Source organism: Papaver somniferum, chromosome 1 (assembly GCF_003573695.1).
Source record: "Papaver somniferum cultivar HN1 chromosome 1, ASM357369v1, whole genome shotgun sequence".
NCBI lineage: Eukaryota > Viridiplantae > Streptophyta > Magnoliopsida > Ranunculales > Papaveraceae > Papaver > Papaver somniferum.
In genome coordinates, this window is record NC_039358.1 from 178,095,343 (window position 1) to 178,109,906 (window position 14,564).

The following is a 14,564-nucleotide window of genomic DNA, read 5'->3' on the forward strand; positions in this document are numbered from 1 at the left end:
TTGTTGAATTTGGAAATCAAGCGCATGTGTAATGAATTCTTGTAATTTGTTTATCCATATGATGTAAGAGTTTTGTCACTAAAATTGACAAAGGGGGAGATTGTTAGAGTATAGCTCGGTTGAACCTACCAAGCGTTGGTATGTCAAGATTGGTTGTCATATTTTAGTGAACCAAAACTTATTTAAAGAGTCGCTTGATTATTTACTAGAGTCAACTTCGTATAGGTTAGCTTGAAAGTATTAGGATATGAGACATTACAAGTACTACATGAAGACTTGAAGAATGATAAGAAGTAAGGAACTACAACGACGGCATCATCCTTCCACTTGAGGTTAGTAATATTTGAATTGAACTGTTTCATTCCCTAACGTATCTTTCAAGTCGTGCATATTGAAAACATAACTACGAAGTTGTGAATGATTATACTCTAGTTAGACATAGTATTAAGGAATTACAATGCGAAGTATAACGTCTATCTTTTGAACTTCGTATATAAGACATCGACATAATCGTATGAATGCTATTGTGATTATGTATGGGTATGGGTGAAGATTTCGTCCTAGGAAACAATGTTTTACATTCCTTTAAAGAAAATAAATTCATAAACTTGTTTTGTGAATCGAAAGGGAAATCGCTAGGCTTATTGGTATTGTTATTCATTGTAAATCTTTTGAGTTACCAATATGTGTGTTTAGTACAACCGCTCATAACTTGTTTATGTATCTTGGTAAAACTATTCACAAGGCCTGAATTTTGTATTGGTATGACTTTTATTAGTGAAACCGATCTTAAGTAATCACCTAAGATGGTAATATCGATATCTTGAATTTGGTGTGACTAAATACTAGCCATTGGGTAACCGATCCTAGTAAGAGGTGTGACCTATCACAAGAGAGAGTGTAATCGATCCTTGTAAGAGGTTTAACAAGTTTTAGTAAGTTGGTGTAACCGATCCTATAACTTGGTCAACCAATCACAAGTTTTACCATAAGAAGTGGTAACCGATCCTAGTACTTATTTAGCCATTTTATGGTAACTAGTGTAACCGATCCTAGTACCCACTTGGAGGTAGAACCGAAACTTTATGTTGAGGTAGAACCGTGAAACCCATTAATGGTGATTTGATAGGATAATCACATAGTTCTTGGAAGTCAGATGAACCAATTCTAAACTTGTTTGGAAGTGTGGCAAACCGGTTCCAAGATTGTAAATATGAAAAAGGATTTACAAAGTAAATATGTCAACATACTTTGAACATGTGCAGTAAATTTTATCTTTTATTGTTAAAAGATATTCATTAATAGCTAAAGGAGAATCCCGGATCTAAATAAATTAAGATTCTTTTAATTAAGGTTTTTAGTTTTTATATGCTTTTAATTTCCAACAATTAAAATGCATATCTTTAGAAAATATAAATTAGTGATGTGCATTTACTAGTTGGAGATTTTCTACTGAGATTTCGGTCAATATTTGGACAAAGCATTTCCAGGAATTATGAAAATCAATTTTGGCTTTATTGCATATCTTTGAGAATATTCGGTTTTGGAAATTACTTGGTGTCCAAACTTCCTTGTCTATAAATACTGAAGTTTGCATTTCGAGCAAACTAATCCTCAGAGCCAGCAAAACTACCTAGTTGTGTTTTTACTGGTGGAGCCGCCTATTCGAAGAGGAAAGTACCCTAATTAGGCGAAATCTCTTACGGACGCTCGGTTTAAATACTTCTTTGGGATTGAGAAGCTCTATTAGTACCGTTGGTTTGAAACTAGATAATTGCAGTTTATTATTAGTTTTATATTGATTTGATTGACTAACGGTTGTTGAACTTTGATTGCACCTAGTTTGTTTATGCTTGAGAATCTTCTCTTCTGATATAAGATTCACTCAAACTAGATCGAAGTTTCGACGGGGATCTTTAGATTGTTTATAGATCTAAAGACGTCTTGTGATAATCCATTGCTAACAGACTCCGTTCTGTGTGTGATTGATCATAAGAGATTCTAGTTGTTTGTGTGTAGGTGTTTATTGAAGATCAAAGAAGATTTGAAGACAAAGAAGATATTTGGGTTCATAATCTTTGGTATGCACAAAACATGTTTCGGCGGGAAAGGGATCCAACTATAATCGGTTTATCTTTGTGATAGATTTGATTGATTAGTTGAGTAGATCAGCATCAATACGTTTCTTTGTGATTCAAAGTATTGATTGCATAATCTTAACAATTACTTTGGTAGTTGTTGAAAAGATAGATCTAATAACCTGACAAAGGAGTTTATTGGGATAAATGGAAGAGCCTTTATCACATTGTTTGAAAAGAGTTGTTACCGAACAGATTTGTTGTTCCTTTACTGTTTGGAATATGAACCAAAGGAATTGTTCCAAGTGCGTGACTTATTGCAAGTTGGAGGCGCAGGGATACAGACGGAACTAGGTGAACTATAGGTTTAGTTGCTTGGTCTCAACTATACGAAGTTGGTTTATATTTTGTATATCGGCTTAATCCTGAGAGTATTCAATTCTGGACAAGGTCCCAGGGTTTTCTGCATTTGCGGTTTCCTCGTTAACAAAATCTCGTTGTGCCATTTACTTTTAATTTCCGCATTATAATTGTTTTATTATAATTTAAAGTAAATTACACAAACGTTAATTCATATTTACTTGATAGCAATCCTATTATGTTTGGTTAAATCCGAACCTTTTATCAAGTAAACATACTTCGTTGTTGTATTGTCTCGATCTTGTATCCATAGTCAATCACACAAGTTATCTTGTTAGCGTATTGTCTCGATCTTGTATCCATAGACGATCATACGAAGTGTGAACCGATTAGTTGTACTGTCTCGACTCAGTCCATAGACAATCACTTTCGGAGAACGGACTTTTCAGCTCGGCCTTGTTAGCTTGCTAATAATACTGTTTCAAGTCATTTGTAGGAAATACAAGAAAATTCAATCATCTGAAGATTAATGGCTAAACGACAAGCTAAAATGGTGTTTGCGACTAAAGTCACGGGTGTAGTGCAGTTCACGGCACCAAGGAAAGTGGGAATTAAATTCACGTCTCGACCACCTACTTGCACACATGCCACGGAATGTCTTTCCTTGTTCAAATAAATCAGGCCCATTAGCGGCTAATGGAAAGTGAGACGTGATGTTGTGATATTAAAAGTGTTTAACGAGTTGAAGGAAATGAAATGGATACATGGCTAAATATCCATCACTTCTTGTTGGAACTAAGTTTGAATTAATGGAGCGAGATGGAGATTTTGATGGTTCATAAATGGGAGTTGTCCGTTGCTGCCATACTCTTTTCATCTTTTGGTTAACACATTTGGAAGGTTGGGGTGGCAGTCGATTACTGTCTGGCTAATGATGGATCTTGTGTCAAGAGAAGGGTTGCTGCCATGGTCATGGCCTTAAAAAAAAAGAGTTAATAGCATGAAGAACTGTGGAGATCGAGGACCTGAGGAGATGGCAGGGATGGATTTATATCTCAAGTTGGCAAACAATGGGTTTCTGGAGCTGATTCAGATGGTAGCGAGTACTCAATGAGAATGAATGGCAGCAAACAAATTACCTGAGAAGCCGGTGTTCGCTGGAAGGTGTTGACGAAGATTGAACGGACAGGAAAAGGAAGGTGGTCCAATGGTCCAGTGGTAGTGATCGAAGACTGTATGTGTTTCTGTCGTGAATCAAGTCCAATGTATACCAAGGATTGAGTGCAGCAGGTGGTGGTGCTCTTGTCTTCCGTTTCATCTGGGAATTGGTAATTTCAGTGTTCATCTGCCAAGAGCTTTGAGCGTGAATATAACAAGAAACAGATGTTGGTTGGATGGTGGATTATATCGACAGAACTAAAGAGTTGATGAAGGTTGGAGTTGAATTCGTTATGGAGGTGATGCTGGAAACGATGGACGGGAATGAAGGCAGACCAACTGAAGGAAACTAGCTCGACGCTGTTGGGGGTTCTTGCATGGATGAACTTCAGTTCCTCTTGCGCAAAATCAGGTCGAAAAAAGGAAGATTGAGCTTAGATAGTTGAATAACCAACTGGTTATCTTGTGCCGAGACTGGGAAGTTCACGAGATTGTGCAGGCAGCAGTGATCGATGGAGCAAAGAAGTGCAGGTGTAGTCTTATCGACTGGTGGTGCCGAGATGGAGAAAGATGTTAGCTGAATTGGTTTCATGGTTGTAAACGATGGTATGACTGAACCGGTTTCGAGGGTAACTGGTAGAGCTTGTGCAACCAGTGATGATGATATTTAGAAGAGGAGATGTATGGGTCGTATGAAACGATGGAGTAAAGAAGTTAGAAGGGTAACAGACGAACGGGAAGGAGCATAGGTTCGATGGTCAGGAAACAGAAGGGCAATTGCCTGAAATTGGTAATAAGTTTTAGTACTGGATCGGGCCTTTTGGGCTATGCTTGTGTTTTTTTTTTTTATAAAGGAAAGATACAAACAACACTAAGAGAATGAAAGAACCTTCCTGAATCCAGACAAGCGGATCATGGATAGGTCTCCCTCTCTTATTCAAATAAGTAAGGTCCAGGTGTTTTTTGGATTGTAAATCCTTACACAAAATATTACTAAAAGCATGAAAAAGATTCAAAATAGCATCCATAAGACTGTTATTTCTCCAGTTTGTTGCTTTCTTGCTTTGTTGCATGGATGTCCTGACGTTTGTATTGTTGACTAACAAGTTGAAATCGATGCACTGAAGCTGAGAAGCCCATTCCAGGGTTTGCAGAGTAGCTATGCAGTCCCCTTCCTCTTTTCTATGAGCTCTGACAGTGTTGGTTCTTTTGTCGATGGTTCTCCCTGCAGCATCATAGATGATAGAGCCAATTCCTGTGAGTTCAGTGGTACTATCATAATGTGTGTTGAAAGAAATAGTTAACCAGTTGGGATTAAGGTGGACCTAGAGGAGTTGTTTTTATTGGAGAGAGGATGATTTGGTAGCTGACATTTAGCATGGACAGAGTTTAGGTGATCAAGGATTTGTTTACCAGTGTAGATGGGATTAGGAGTGGTGCCTTTGAAAACCTAATCACATATGGCTTTCCAGATAAACCAGGTAATAGTGGCACAAAGATCAGGCCAATTCCCTAGAGGAGTACTAGAAGGGTAAACAGAGAACCAGGAATTACACCAGTTGGGGCAGGTCTGGTTTAGGGAGGTAATGTTATCCAGGTTTAGGTTACAACTAGCCCAAACCGCTCTAGAGAAGGGACAATGCAGAAAAACATGTTCAGAGGTTTCTATGGCATTATTGCACAGAGTGCAGGTGGGATCTATGTGTTGCAGATACTTGGCCAGATGGCCACTAAAAGGGAGGATATCTGTGTAAAGTTTCCAAGCAAACATTTTTATTCTAGGGAGAGCACCTAATTTCCAGATTTTGGAAGATGTTTTATCCACTGGTTGGATATCATTTTTGACAAGCACATTGTAAAGGGATTTGGTAGTGAAGATGCCATCTGCAGAGTGATTCCATCTCAGGGTGTCAGATTTGCTAGGATTAGGCTTTATGGTAAGGATACATAGAACCTGAGAAGGAGAGAAAAAAGAAGAAAGAAGAGGGACATTCCAGCAATCGCCAATAAGAAAATGAGCAACAAGTAAAGCACCCTGATTTTCAAATTCATTAAAGGAAGGGTCCAATGGTTCAAGTTGATTTGGTAACCAGATGTCTTTCCTAAAGTTGATGCTGAGCCCATCGCCAACTTCCCAGCAGCAGTTTTCTTTTAGAATCATGAGACTCATGTGGACTCCTTTCAAGCCCAAGAAGAACTAGAGTTGCAAATAGAATGGAAAGGATCGGAGAAGGGAAAATATCTAGTCTTCATGTTTTCGGCCCACAGGGAATTTGGTTGAGAAAACAATCCCCATCCATTTTTGGCGATTATGGACAGATTCATTTTTTCCATATATTTAATGCCATTTCCACCTTTATACTTAGCTCTACAGAGACCCTTCCAAGCTCTGGGGTAGAAACCTCTTTTTTTAGTATCTTTTCCCCACCAGAAGTCACGAACAATGCCTTCAGCTTTCTTGATGACAGTTTTAGGGAGGAGGAAAGAAGACATAGAGTAAACAGGAACGGACTCTAGAGTGGTTTTGGACAAGACATTTCTACCAGCAGGGGAAACATTTTTACCGACCCAGCCAGCAAGTCTGGAATCCATTTTTTTCAACCACATTAGCAAAGCAAACAATCTTGGACTTGTTCGTGAACAGGGGTGTTCCCAGATATTTGTCATCAAGGGAGATTTTTTTAACTTTAAGAATGTTAATGATTTTCTTTCCAAAAGCATTCTTCACTTTGGGAGAAAAAAAGATCCCAGATTTGAAAAAATTGATCATTTGGCCAGAAGTTTCGCCATAGGATTCGAGGGTTTTTAGCAGACCTTTGCTATGCTTAATGGTGGCATTTCCAAAAATCAGACAATCGTCCGCAAAGAGAAGATGACTAATAGGAGTGCTTTTAGGGGATATTTTGAAACAGAAATGATCCCAGAAGATTCAGCATTGGAAAGGGTTCTAGAGAAATATTTCATGCAAAGAATAAAGAGGTAGGGGGAAAGAGGGTCCCCTTGCCTTAATCCTCTAGTGGGTTTGAAAGAGTTACTAGGGATACCATTGATAAGAATTCTATAAGTGTTTGTGCTAATGCATTGGAAGATAAGGTTGCACCAGGCATCAGCAAAACCCATACGTTTCAGAATAGCCATTAGAAAAGACCATTCGACCCTGTCAAAGGCCTTTGTCATATCGATGTTTAAGCCCATAAAGCCTTTTTTTCCTCTCTTATTCCTCATGGCATGAATAATTTCATGAGCCACTAGGACATTATCCGAAATTTGTCTTTGTTGAACAAAAGCACTTTGATAACGAGAGATTAAACTGTCTAGATTTTGAAAACGAAAGCACTTTAATAATTTCATGAGCCACTAGGCTATGCTTGTGTTGTCTAGATTAAACTGTCTAGATTTTGAAAACAAAAGCACTTTAATAATTTCATGAGCCACTAGGCTATGCTTGTCTTGTGTGGTCCAAGTAGGGTTTTATGGCAGCTATGTATTTTGAAAACGAACAGAGACAAGGGGGAGGCCGACGACGGGAACCCGTCTACAGCAGAAATCAAGAGACGAGACGAAGCGGCTACAGAGCCGAAACGGTGAAATAAGGGTTTGCGATTCTTGTATTTCTTGGTTCTAATTTTGATTAGCTAGGGATTATTCATATTGATTTATGGCTTTTGAGGAAGCCATGTCTACCTAGATCTTGTATTTAGGGTTCTACGGAGGATACCATGATTTTGCAATAGGCTATAATAAAATAGACATTTAGCAAGAGGCTTTAATGAATTGATATTTATTCTTCAAATTATTTCTAACGATTTTGTATTAAATATACGTTGTTGTTTCACCGTTTTTGTGTATAACAAAAACCCAATTTTAAATTGTTTGATTAGTTTCACTTAATTATTTGTTTCTTGTTTTGATAATTCATGTTTGGGATAATCTTTCTTGATGAGTTATGCTTATAGGTACAAGTAATATTTGAGGAGCTATACATTTTTGTAGGTGTTGTGATATAGAGCATGTGACAGACATATTTAAGATTTATGATTTCATTTCTGTTCTTTAATAGATACAATGGTGGAATCCGTAGACCCTAATTATCGACCATATTACTGGTTTATCAAGTTTGTTAGCAATATTTATTTTAATTCTTTCGTATTTGATAACTAAAAATTCCAAAAACACCATTTCTGGTTAGTTCATATTAGACATGATTACGGTACTTTCCACCACTCCCTTTGGGTTGACCCGTACTTGCCTCTGTCTACTAGTTAGATACCGTGCGATTACGGTTATTATATACAGGGTTTTCCCGAATCCCCATCAATTTTTAGCGCCGCTGCCGGGAGCGTCTGTGGAATATTGTAATTGGTAATTTTGATTTTGTAATTATAGTTAGGATTTTATTTTTACTTTACTTTTTGTACAGTATCTTTATTTTATTTTAGGATTTCTTTTTCACTCGCTTTGTGTTTAGAATTGTGTTTCAGGTACATTTTTTCAAGGATGAATAATCTTTCTCAGGAGACATCATCTAAGATGACACTTGGAAAATATAAGCGTAGAAGTTCACATTCTCAAGAGACGTCATCTGACATGACGCTTGGTGTAAATATGTATTGTTCACGGCATAAGGAAGTTCTTGATCCACATATTATAAGTGAAGAATCACCTAAAATGATATATGAGAAGTATTACAAACACACACAGCTTAGTTTGGAACAAAGATTGAGAGTTCTTGAATGCCAAAGATTATATGCTGATGATGATCAATCTTATAGTGACTCTCTGTTCTAGATAGAACATATAGATGACCTTGTGGATGCATGTGCGGATGAATCTATCTCACAAGATCATTCACCCGACTTAGAGGTTGTTTCTAGACCCCTAGACTTCCAAAAGTTACCTAATTTAGGGTTAGAATTGTGTGCTTATAAAATTTTATTGAAGTAATTTGCATCTAAATACCCAGAGGATTTGCCTATTCCTGAAATTGTGCATGAACCAATTGATATTTCCTAAGTCCCAATAGTATCCCCATATTTTGTTCTTTATGCACTTCCAGGTCTATTAAAAACTAGGTTTGGGGGTGGCTCTTTCCTTTTGATAGTCTCTATATCTTAACGTTGCTACAACGAGAGTGTGAGGTTGTCATTCATTGTATATATTGTGTTATGGATTCATCCTCGAATGTTTAGGTTGTTGATATATGGAGAGTCTTGTTTGTAAATTCCAGTAGGCATATCTTTGTTTTTATTTTCGGTTTATTTTTATTTGTTTACTTTTTGCATATTATGAAATATCCCATCTTAATTTCTACGTTGGATGACTCAATTACATTGAGGACAATGTAAAGTGTAAGTGTGGGAAGTGGTTACGCATTTTGATTTTTATAGGTTATCACTTCTATTATGAATTTTTATTTGTGAAAAAATGAATATTATGACCAGCTGTTGAGCGGGTCTTTTAAAAAAAATATTTGCATATTATGATCAGCTGTTGAGCGGGTCTTAAAAAAATAAAAAAAATTGCATGATATGATCAGCTGTTGAGCGGGTCTTTCTGTCCCGATGTTGCTCCATATCCAGCTGTTGAGCGGATATCTCTTATCTATCCATTGTGAAACGGATATCTTTATCCATATCCAATTGTTGAGAGGATATTTGTCCAGCTGTAGAGCGGATATCACTTATATATTCGATGTGGAGCGGATATATTTTCGTTTTTGTTTCGCTCGGGACTAGCAAAATGTAAATGTGGAGAAATTTGATAAGCACGTAAATACGACACTATTATACCCATAATTACATTAGCTAGACCTTATTATTTATAGGAAATAATTACATTAGCTAGACCTTATTGAGCGGGTCTTTCTGTCCCGATGTTGCTCCATATCCAGCTGTTGAGCGGATATCTCTTATCTAATAATACTTTTTGAAATCATTTATAGGAAATACAAGCAAATTCAATCACCTGGAGATTAATGGCCAAACGACAAAGCTAAAATGGTGTTTGCGACTAAAGTCAGCGATGTACTACAGTTCACGGCACCAAGGATGGTGGGAATTAAATTCATTTCTCGACCACCTGCTTGTACACATGTCACGGCAATGAAGCAAGACAAAGAATGTCTTTCCTTGTTCCAATAAATCAGGCCCACTAGCGGCTAATGGAAAGTGAGACGTGGTGTTGTGATATTAAAAGTGTTGACCGAGCTGAAGGAAATGAAATGGAGACATGGCTAACTCTCCATCACTTCTTGTTGGAACTGAGTTTGAATTAATGGAGCGAGATGTAGATTTTGATGGTTCATAAATGGGAGTTGTTCATTGCTGCCATACTTTTTTCATCTTTTGGTTAATACATTTGGAAGGTTGGGTTGGCAGTCGATTACTCTGGCTAATGATGGATCTTGTCTGTTAATATCAAGAGAAGGGTTGATGCCATGGTCATGGCATTAAACAAGAGTTAAGAGCATGAAGCACTGTAGAGATCGAGGACCTGAGTAGATGGCAGGGATGGATTTATATCTCAAGTTGGCAACTACAATGGGTTTCTGGAGATGATTCAAGCTGGCAGCGAGTACTCCATGGGAATGAATGGGCAGCAAATGAATTACCTAAGATGTCGGTGTTCGCTGGGAGGTGTTGACGAAGATTGAACGGACAGGGAAAGGAAGGTGTTCCGATGGTCCGGCGGTAGTGATTGAAGACTGTATGTGTTTCTTTCATGAATCAAGTCCACTGTATACCAAGGATTGAGTGCAGCAGGTGGTGGGGCTCTTTTCTTCCGTTTCATTTGGGAATTGGTAATTTCAGTGCTCATCTGCCAAGGCTTTGAGCGTGAATATAACAAGAAACCGATGTTAGTTGGATGGTGGATTATATGGACAGAACGAAAGAGTTGATGAAGGTTGAAGTTGAATTCGTTATGGAGGTGATGCTGGAAAAGATGGACGGGAATGAAGGAGTACCAACTGAAGGAAACTAGCTCGACGATGTTGGGGGTATTAGGAATAATAGTCAAGGTCAATAGAGGTCAATAGTCAATGTCAATATTAGTCCTGTGTACTGTATTAATATTGTCTGAATGTATTATGTCTGTATCTTGGAAAATACATTGTAATAACAAAGTTATCTTCTTCTCTAGCTTTTTCACTCTGATAATTAACATGGTATCAGATAGGTTCTGATCCAAATCCTAAATTTTTCAACACATTTTTCACTCAATCAAAACAATCTTCTCAATACCTTTTACTGATTGTTTCTCAAATAAATTTTCAACAAATTTTATCAATAATTTTTCCTCATTATCTTTGTTCAAGATTCAACCTAATCTTGAAATTACTTCGATTTTCTTTTGCGCATCTATGTTATGCCAGTCAGTACCAGGCGTAGCAAGAATTCTTCAAACAACAACAACGTTATCATTACTACATATATGGCTTCCGCTGCAGAAACATCAGATTCTGGTAATTTTACTTTACCTTTCACAAATATTTCCAATTTTGTGTCACATAAATTGGATTCTACAAATTTTCTTTTATGGCGTGATCAATTCGAGTCGGTTTTGATTACTACTGGTCTTTATGGTCATGTTAATGGTGATTTACAAGAACCTGAGGAAAAGATTTTGATTAATGGGGTTCTTAGTTTAAATCCAAAATGGGTTCAGTGGAGAAGAATGGATCGATTTGTTATAAGTTGTCTACAAGCTACTTTTACAGCATCTATTTCTGGTGATGTCTTAGGATTAACTACTGCTAGAGATATTTGGGAATTTCTTGAAAGTACATTCAAAACACAATATATGGCTCGTAAAAATATGCTAAGACAACAATTGTATGGAATAAGAAAAGGAAATCTGACTGTCTCTGTGTATTTACAAAATATTAAGGGAATTACAGACACTCTTGTTGTTATTGGTGAAAAAGTAAGCAACTCAGACTTGTTGATGCATGTATTGAATGGATTAGGCAGGGATTATGATAATTTTGTGATAACTGCTCAGAATAGAGAGAACCCTTATTCTTTTGGTGAATTGAAGGCAAGATTAATTACACATGAGAAATGGCTTCTTGATCAAGCACAGGACAGAACTGCTATTTTTGATTCTCAACATCACACTGCTTTCTATGGAAGAGGTGGTGCTAGTTCTAGCTATAATTCTCATCCTGGAAATAAGAAGAAGAACGGGTCTGGTACTCCATATGTTAATAATAAATCAAATGGGAATAGGACCGCTGGTGTTGGTTCTAGTGATGCTAGAACTGGTGTTGGTCATGGTACTCAAGTGAATAATGGCTCATATATAAATAATGGTGATGCTAGAAGAGGTCAATGGGATTTTTCTCAAGTTGAATGTCAAATATGCAGGAAGAAGAGCCATTATGCAAGCAAATGCCATTTTCGATATTATCCTCCTCCTACTTTTGGTTTTGTGGGTGTTACTGAATCTCATCCTCCAGGAAATCATAATATTCATACCATCACTTCTCGGGAGTTTATTGGTCTACATATGAATACTCAATCAGTTAATGATGATCCTTCTTCATCTACTTCATGGATTTCATATTCAAGTGCCTCTGCACATATGACTGGAGATCCTTCTCTACTTCAAAATACTTCTTCTTATAAAGGCAAGGGTGGAGTTTTTATGGCAATGGTAAGTCTTTACCTATAGCTCTCTCTGGTGATTCTACTCTGAATGTTTCTGATACTAGTTTTAAGTTACATAATATCCTACATGTGTCAGACATGAAGCATAACTTGTTATCTGTAGGACAGTTTACAACAGATAATCATTGTTATATTAAACTAGATCCAAAGGGTTATGAAATTAGATATTTATCAACTGATGTGCTTTTGGCTAAGGGGAATATAGTTAATAATCTTTATCCCATTTCATCTTCTCATTTTCATCATGCTTTATCTGCTTTACATGCTTCTTCTGAGTTATGGCATAGTAGATTAGGTCATCCCTCCTCTAAAATCATTCATCAACTTCATTCATCTAAACAAATTGTTTTAAATTCTTCTTCCTTTTCCAGAATCTGCCATCCTTGTCAGCTTGCTAAAAGTAAAAGATTGCCCTTTTCTACTTCTTTATCTCATGCATCTGTTCCATTAGCTTTGATTCATTGTGATGAATGGGGACCTTCCCATGTATCTTCTTTGCAAGGTTATAGATATTATATTCTTTTTATTGATGATTTTAATAGGTTTCATTGGATTTATCCAATGGAGCTAAAATCTGATGTTTTAAAATGTTTCATTCATTTCAAAACTTTAACTGAAAAATTATTTTCTACCAAAATTCAGTCTTTTCAAACAGATGGTGCTAGTGAACTTATTAAAGGCCCATTAGGCAATTATCTTACTATTCAGGGCATTAATCTAAGAGTATCTTGTCCCAAAACCCCAGAGCAAAATGGCCTTGCTGAAAGAAAGCATAGGCACATTACAGAAATGGGAAATACTATGCTTTTTAATGCTTCTTGTCCTAAGCATTTCTGGTTTGATGCTTTCTTGACTGTCACTTATTTAATTAATAGAACTCCCACTCCCATACTTCAACATAAATCTCCTTTTGAAATTCTTTACAAAACTGCACCTGATTATGCTTTTCTCATAGTTTTTGGTACTGTTTGCTATCCATTTTTGGGTCAATCTAGACAAGATAAACTTTCTCCAAAATCTATCAAATGTGTTTTTCTTGGTTATACTCTCTACATAAGGGCTACAAGTGTTATGATCCAATTCTTAGGAAATTACATAATTCTAGGAATGTTGTGTTTTAAGAAAATGAATTCTACTATTCTAACAACTCTGTGACTTCTTCTTCTCTTCCTACTCCATCTCCTGTCATAACTGAATTACCTACTGATGAAAATTTTCCTCCTACTTTATCAACATTGTCTACTGATGCAAAATCTTCTGTTGTTCCATCTACTATTACTACAAGGTCTATGAAAGGTATTTCAAAACCAAAAACTTATCTTGATCATGTTATGCATCTTTCTATCAAGCATCCAATTCCTTGTGCTTTTACTTCTTTATTGAATATTCCTCCTGAGCCAAAAACATTTAAATCAGCTAAAAAATCCTAAATGGCAAGTTTCAATGAAAGAAGAAAATCAAGTTTTGAAAGACAATGACACTTGGGATCTTGTTAAGCCTGAGCCACGTATGAATATTCTAGGTTGCAAATGGGTATATAGGATTAAACTGAAAGCATATGGTATCATTGGTATATTTAAGTTAAGGTTAGTGGCTTTAGGGTATAACCAATAAGATGGAGTGGATTATATTGAGACTTTTAGTCCAGTAGTGAAGTTTACCACAATAAGAGTTGTCTTGGTCTTAGATGTTACTCATAATTGGAGTGTTAAACAATTGGATGTGTCTAATGCGTTTTTACATGGATATTTGAATGAAGATGTATACATGACTCAGTCACAGGGTTTCATTGATCCATATTATCCTGATTATGTGTGTAAATTGAAGAAAAGTTTATATGGCTTGAAACAGGCACCAAGAGCCTGGTTTGATAGGATTAGTAATTTTTTGGTTTAATTTGGGTTTGTCAGGTCTGTTTATGATTACTCAATGTTTATATATACTTCAAATTCTTCTATGATGGTTCTGCTACTTTATGTAGATGATATCATCTTAACTGGTAATGATGATACTCTTATGCATAAATTAGTTTCATCTTTAAGTACTGAATTTGCTATGAAGCAATTAGGGGATCTGAGTTATTTTTTGGGGATTGAAGTAACAAGAACAGTGGACTCTATGGTATTAACATAGAAAAAGTATGTGTTAGAATTACTTACTAAGGCAAATATGTTGGATTGTAAACCTGTTAATACTCCAGTTGTAAAGGAATCTAGAGCTTCTATACATGATGGAGTTTTACTTGACAATGCTGCAGAATATAGAACTTTGGTAGGAAGTTTACAATACTTAACTATGA

General features: G+C 36.5%; 1 protein-coding gene across 1 annotated transcript; it reads right to left on the reverse strand.

Moving 5' to 3' along the window:
• Positions 1-4,755: 4,755 nt before the first annotated feature.
• Positions 4,756-5,766, reverse strand: LOC113354858. The gene is made up of 3 exons (XM_026597879.1): positions 5,218-5,766; positions 5,010-5,108; positions 4,756-4,851 (listed from the first exon to the last, which is right to left on the reverse strand). The coding sequence occupies exons 1-3, from the start codon at positions 5,764-5,766 to the stop codon at positions 4,756-4,758; spliced, it is 744 nt and encodes a 247-aa protein (XP_026453664.1).
• Positions 5,767-14,564: the final 8,798 nt, after the last annotated feature.